The 6,393-nt window shown below is 31.0% G+C and overlaps 1 protein-coding gene across 1 annotated transcript; it reads right to left on the reverse strand.

Annotated features, from left to right (window-relative positions):
* Nucleotides 1-2,014: 2,014 nt before the first annotated feature.
* Nucleotides 2,015-3,715, reverse strand: LOC126717818 (non-specific lipid transfer protein GPI-anchored 15). The gene is made up of 2 exons (XM_050419731.1): nucleotides 3,314-3,715; nucleotides 2,015-2,146 (listed from the first exon to the last, which is right to left on the reverse strand). The coding sequence occupies exons 1-2, from the start codon at nucleotides 3,657-3,659 to the stop codon at nucleotides 2,130-2,132; spliced, it is 363 nt and encodes a 120-aa protein (XP_050275688.1). The 5' UTR covers nucleotides 3,660-3,715; the 3' UTR covers nucleotides 2,015-2,129.
* Between the last annotated feature and the right edge of the window lie 2,678 nt (nucleotides 3,716-6,393).

Below are 6,393 nucleotides of genomic sequence, written 5' to 3' on the forward strand. Positions count from 1 at the left end.
GTGAGCGACGGTATTCTATGATCTAACATCATTGGCATGAAGGCGAGTTACTAATTATAATGGGTGTTTTGAATTTTTTTTTTTTTTTTGCTGGATTACTTTTTATTTATTCGTTGAATGGGTGTAGTGATTTCTTAGTAATGAGTTTTGATCTTTTTTAGTGTTTTCTAATTCTATAATGAATTTTGGTTGTGGATACACAATTATGTGATGACGGAAAATTTAACTTTTTATGTCATGCCAAACCCATAAAAAAATAAAAGAAAAAAGATTGTCGGAGCCTTTTCAATTTTCAAGAGTACAATCAAACACCAAAAAATGAAATATTTTCGATAAAATTGTTTCCAACTAAAAACATTTTATATCTTTATCTAAAAAAAAAAAAAAAAAAACTAAAAACATTTTATAATAAAACAAATCGAGCTTTAATTGAATTACGCAATGTCTCAAGATGGCCTAAGCATGATGCTATGAAATAATTTTCACTGTTTGACTTGACAATCAATCTGTACTTTGAAATAAAAGAATGCTTCTCAAAAATGTGGTGGCTGACTCTTCCTTTTGATAAGATGACATCACATAGTTAATTGGGAAAATTATAGAGTATTTCGGTAATATTATAAATGTGTAATTTCTTATTTTAAATGAATTGTTAGTCAAATTATTAATTTAATTGGTAGGATTTATAATTTTTTTTTTTTTGGAGAAAAGATAGAAGATCTATTATTATATGAAAGGAGGAAGTATGCATTTATAGTACCCTCGGAATATTTTATAATTACCCTTTAATTGGTGGAAGTGATGCTTAGTCAAGTGCTCGTTTTGATATATCTTATCTTATCTTATTATTTTTTCTTGATAACAATTTATCTTATTTTATTAGTTAATTTGACTTAGAAAATAAACTAGACAAATGATAGTTAAAATTTATAAAGTTAAAGGGTAAATTGAAAATTACACTCATAAAATTTGGAGGTTTTTGTATTTTCCATCATAAAGTTTCAGAATTTAGATTCTATCCCTTAAATTTTGAGGGCATTTGGATATTACATCTTAACGTTTCAGAATTTGGATTTTACCCCCTAACTTTTAGGAGTGTTTGGATTTTACTCCCTAAAATTTAAAGGTTGTTGGATTTTACATCCTAAAGTTTCAGAATTTGGAGTGTAAAATCCAAACACTCCTAAATATTAGAGGGTATAATCCAAATTTTAAAACGTTAGGATGTAAAATTCAAACACTCCCAAACTTCAGGGGATAAATTCCAAATTCTAAAATTTCAGGGTGTAAAATCCAAACACCCCTAAATTTTAGGGGTGTAATTTGCAATTTACTCAAAGTTAAATGAGCTTAATCAAATGAATAAATTGAAAAAATGTTATGCCAAAATTCCAAATAATTAAGGTCTAAACTACATTGTCTTCTCTTACAAATTTCAATTTTATATTTACCATCTTGAATTTTGACAACTCTTGATTTAATAAATATGATAAATATTTGGCCTTATTTTTATAATAAAGGTTTAATGGTTTTCCTTCTAAAAAATAAAAAAGATAAATACTGGCATGCTTTTTAGATTTTGCTATCACATAAATATAAAAAAAACAAAAAATAAATTTAAAAAAAAAACACGCTTTTTGTCTTTTAGAAGCATAAAAAAAAAAACACAGTTAGATACCAAAAAATGAATTGAAAAAGGAAAAGTCTAACAAATTGTGAGTAGTTGCCTAGTTAGGTTGTAATCATATACTCAGTACAGAAACATATAAAGGAGATAAAGTGAATATTACCAGTCAAACAAAAGAAAAAGAGAGAAGACGGTAGGAATCAGAACAATCTTCCCCTATAAAGATATCTGAACCTTTTTTGCTAGAAATATAAAGTCATCTGTTATTAAAATCTTATTATACAATACCTTATGATTACAAATGCTTTAATGGGTCCAGTATCTAGCAGGAGCATGACCCTCTATAAGGGTCTGGCAACTCTTAATTATTTAGCATATCTTCTTAAATTAAAAAAAAAAAAAAAAAAAAGAGAGAGAAAAAACTCTTATTTAGCACCATTAATATTCATAAACTTATGATTGCTATTTCTCTTCTCGTGGGTGACTCTACGGGCGTCGATTCTCATGGGACAGTGTACCCTGCACAGAAGAACGATAATGAATTGGCAGTTGTAGAAAAATTGAGTGAAATGTCCAAATATATGAAAATCATGGAGAAAACTTATGGGAAATTTGGTTGTGAACAACTATTGATTAAATCTTCAAATTTTATGTTATCTATATGTTTTCTAAAAATTTCCTATCTTCTCCAACATACTTAATTTTTTTAGAAAACTTCATCCAAAAATGTAAAACAAGGTTTCACCACAAGCTACTCTAATACAACACCTTTCCTGTACTCTTTTCTTGTTTGGTAAATAAAAAATGGGTAGAAGAAGGTGACTAATATAACTTCCTTACCTGAGCATGACCATAGTAGCACCTTACCCACTTCTTGGTGAGACCCCATATTCCTGGTCTACTTATTTTTTAGGTCAACCGTTTAAAATGAAGATGAGATATAAGGAATACCAACACACAACTAATTATTTGAGGCTCAAACCAAAGTCCTGAAATTTGTTAACCCAATATCTTACCAATTAAGTCATCCAAATGCTGGTTTTATACTTTCTTCAATTCTTTAATAAGATGAATACTACTTTTATTCATTCAGTAATTTTGCTAGGGGATGAGGAGGTGCTTGCTAATGCTAAGCTATTAGGTACTTCCACTAATATCTTTTTTCTAATTGCTGACTAGTATTTCCACTAGTGTTTATATAATATTATTCTTTTCTCCTATACGCTAATAATTACCTAAGGCACTATATACTCCTTTCTTCTTCTTCTTCTTTTTTTTTTTTTTTTTTTTTTTTTGAGTAGAAGGCACTATATACTATATTAGTATAAGCACTAGGTTCATACTCCAAAATTTCTCAAAAAAGAAAAAAAAAAAGGTTCATACTCCAAAAAAAGAAAAAGAAAAAAAGAAAGATAAGCACTAGGTTGGGCTGATATAATTTACTTTTAGCCCATACACAATAGGGCCTAGACTTATGTCCATTGCCATCCAATAGCCCATATTTAGTCAACATGTTCTCCACGTATGATGGGTTCCATTTTAAAGTAAAAAAACTTTTTTTTTTTTTTTTTTTGGTTCCAAAACTAAACCAATTTGATTGATTACTTTCAAAATATATATTGTTCCACCTTCTCAGAAAAAAAAAAAAAAAAAATGTTCCAAACTAAAAACCTTATAAATACTTACTTCCACACTTCTTTCCAACTGGTCGGTTGCTGATGTTGCATCGCTTTGGAACAGTAATACCAATCGCGGGCTTGATCCCTGCTTGCTTTGCCAAAGGTGACAACAAAACAGCACAAAGGCATTTGGGTGAGGTCTTGATCAAGGCACTAATTTTGGTACAACAAGCTGGTGGAACTTTAGCGCTAGCATTCCCAGCTGCGTTCAAGCAAGGGCTCAAGCTAGCCGCTGCGGTCCTAATCGGGGTCTTCCCACACTCCCCGGCTGCATCAATACCGCCAATAAAAGCATTCAAAGTAAGCACGAACACGAACACGACTGCGAAGGATGCTTTAATGTTGGAGGCCATCTTTGTTGAAACTTCAAAGAGATTTCTAATTCTATTGCACACTGAACTCTAGGACAAAGTCAGCACATTTATATACTAAAATGAAGAGGAAAAAGGAAGGTGGATTTTTGAACTAGTGGGGTGGTTGTGGCTTAGTATATTCAAGATGTAATGATTTAAAGCATTGGGATGCAATGTTGCCGCTACGCATTATGTAGCAAGTGAGATACCATAAAATTGTGACACATTAGACTTTGGTTCATAATTAGAGTGCTTGTCTTTTAATTTATCCTTTCAGCGTGTTCTATCCATTACTACATGTTCACACTTCTGTTCATCCCACCTAATATAATTGCACGTAGTGTCGAGTGGAGCTTTTTGACATCTAGAGTAGATTGCTCTTCGTAGAAATATGTACTTAAATGAGCTTGTGTACTCCTTTTTCCTTCCGACGTGGTCTATGTTTTAGATGTAATGATTTAAAGCATTGGATGCAATGTTGCGGCTGCGCATTATGTAGCAAGTGAGATGCCATAAAATTGTGACACATTAGACTTTGGTTCATAAGTACAGTGCTTGTCTTTTATCCTTCCAGCGTGAGCTTGAGGTATTCTTTGGTAGGTGGGATGAAAAGAAGTGGGAACATTCAAGTTTGGCTATCCAAAATATCATAAATTCATAATCACTTATGCCAAGCTAAGAAGTTCCATTTGTTCTTCCACTAAAGCTAACTTAACATATCATATGAGTGTGGGTTCCAATTAGCTCAACTAGTAAAATCTCTGATGATTAAATAAGAGATCGGGGGTTCAGATCCTGCCTACACCAAAAATCAATTGATGTCTTGGTCTGATGATAAAAAGTTATTATTAGGAAAGGATACCATAGATTGAAACTCTCTAAAAAAAACATATCAGACAAATATGCCACGTGGCATAAATACACTAGATCTTAAATATGAATGATAATAACCAAAATATTGTGATATCATTGTACGTCGGCGTCGGCAAGTAAAACTTTGACATCAAGAATCAAGATAGTTAGTCAATCTAGAAATTAGTCACGTACTAACAATTTACAATGAGCTTTACTAAGTTCTAGCAATATTTTTACTTGAGTATTGGGCTAATATATATATATATATTATATAACATTATTCAAATATGGGAAAGAAAAAGAAATTTTAAAATTTTTTTTTTGGGTTTTCTTCAATATTCTTATTAGATTGTCTCATAATCCAGACATATTTTTACTAAGAATTAGAAAGCATTTTGGTCTTTCTACAAACGACATATAGAAGGAGGTTGTATGTAAAGTACTTTTAAAATTGGGGGATTCAATTGTGTTTTGATTCAAACGGTTAAGTGTAATCCAAATGATATCTTAGAGTTAAAAAAAAATGCAATTTTCCCTAAAAACTTCAATTAATGTGATTTAATGAGTAAAATTATTAATTTTCAAAACCCTAAATTTTAACCCATCAAAAAAAAAAAAAAAAAAATCCTAAATTTTAAGATTTTTATTTTTTATTTATCATTTTCAAACTCTCAATATCATTTTGACAATGTGACTTACCCAAGTGGAATTAGAGTTCTTAAAAAATTCTATCACTCTTGCTTAGGCCTTAACTTCATGCTGTTATTTCAATTTTTAAAACTTACATCCATCAAGACTCTTATAACTTATATAAAACTTTCTAATGTTTTCAACAAAAATATTCAAAAATCCAAATGTTCTGACTACTAAATTATCAAAAAGGAAAAGTACCAATAAGAAAAATAAAAGACCGCAAGGAAAATGCTAGGACTAGAACTTGCCACGTGAGTAGATTATGGCAAAAATGATAGTACTCGAATAACTCCGGCTGCAACAGTGCAACTTGATTTACATCTTACGTCAGCAATACGTACGAGGAACGTTACTGCCCTGGCATGGTTATCATCATTCTTTTCCACTGCTTTAGTACCATTTCACTTTATTTCAGGTTGTTTTGCTTTTTTTCGTGCTCTGTTTTTTTTCGTGGTCTTTAAGCGTACTCGTAGGCAGGGAAACAAAGTAGCCCATAGTCTTGCAAAGGACAGCATGTAATTTTTACTCTCTCTGTACTTGGATTGAGGAAGTCCCTGTAAACTCTGTTGATGCTTATCTTGCAGAAATTATTAATATTTCGTAAACCCCTCCCCTTTTTCTGGGGTCGGTTTCTCCAAAAAAAAAAAAAAATTCATTGCGTTGTCTGAGAAATTTGTAAATAGATAATTTTCAACGTACAGCTTATAAGATCAATGACTCATTGTAATTAATTTTTGTTTCTGTTATACATTCATCAATCTAATAACCACAAACGTACAGCTTCTTTTTTATTTTTAGACAGTGGGCAGTAGGTCGATCAGTTGCCGAAAGAGGAAGCAAATGAGCAATTGCTGATCAAATATGAAATAAATTTCAAAGGAAAGCTAAAATGGGATAGTCTGAGTATAGGTCTTAAATTAGAAGAGGGTTGAGGTGTCACAGGAGTTCTTTATTTATATCTTGCAATTCAAAAGTATAGGCAACATGGGATGGGCTAGTGTCTGGGGCGGCTCTAAAAATATTGTCTACGGTGGTCATTAAGAAATTTAAATTATACAAAATTTAATAAAAATAGAACTTCATATATTGGCCTAAAAAAAACACATACACACACAAAGACATAAAGTCTTACAATTTTCTTTTTAAATTTTTTTATTTTGAAATTTTTGCATGATAGTCTCATTAT

This window comes from Quercus robur, chromosome 3 (genome assembly GCF_932294415.1).
Source record: "Quercus robur chromosome 3, dhQueRobu3.1, whole genome shotgun sequence".
Classification (NCBI taxonomy): domain Eukaryota; kingdom Viridiplantae; phylum Streptophyta; class Magnoliopsida; order Fagales; family Fagaceae; genus Quercus; species Quercus robur.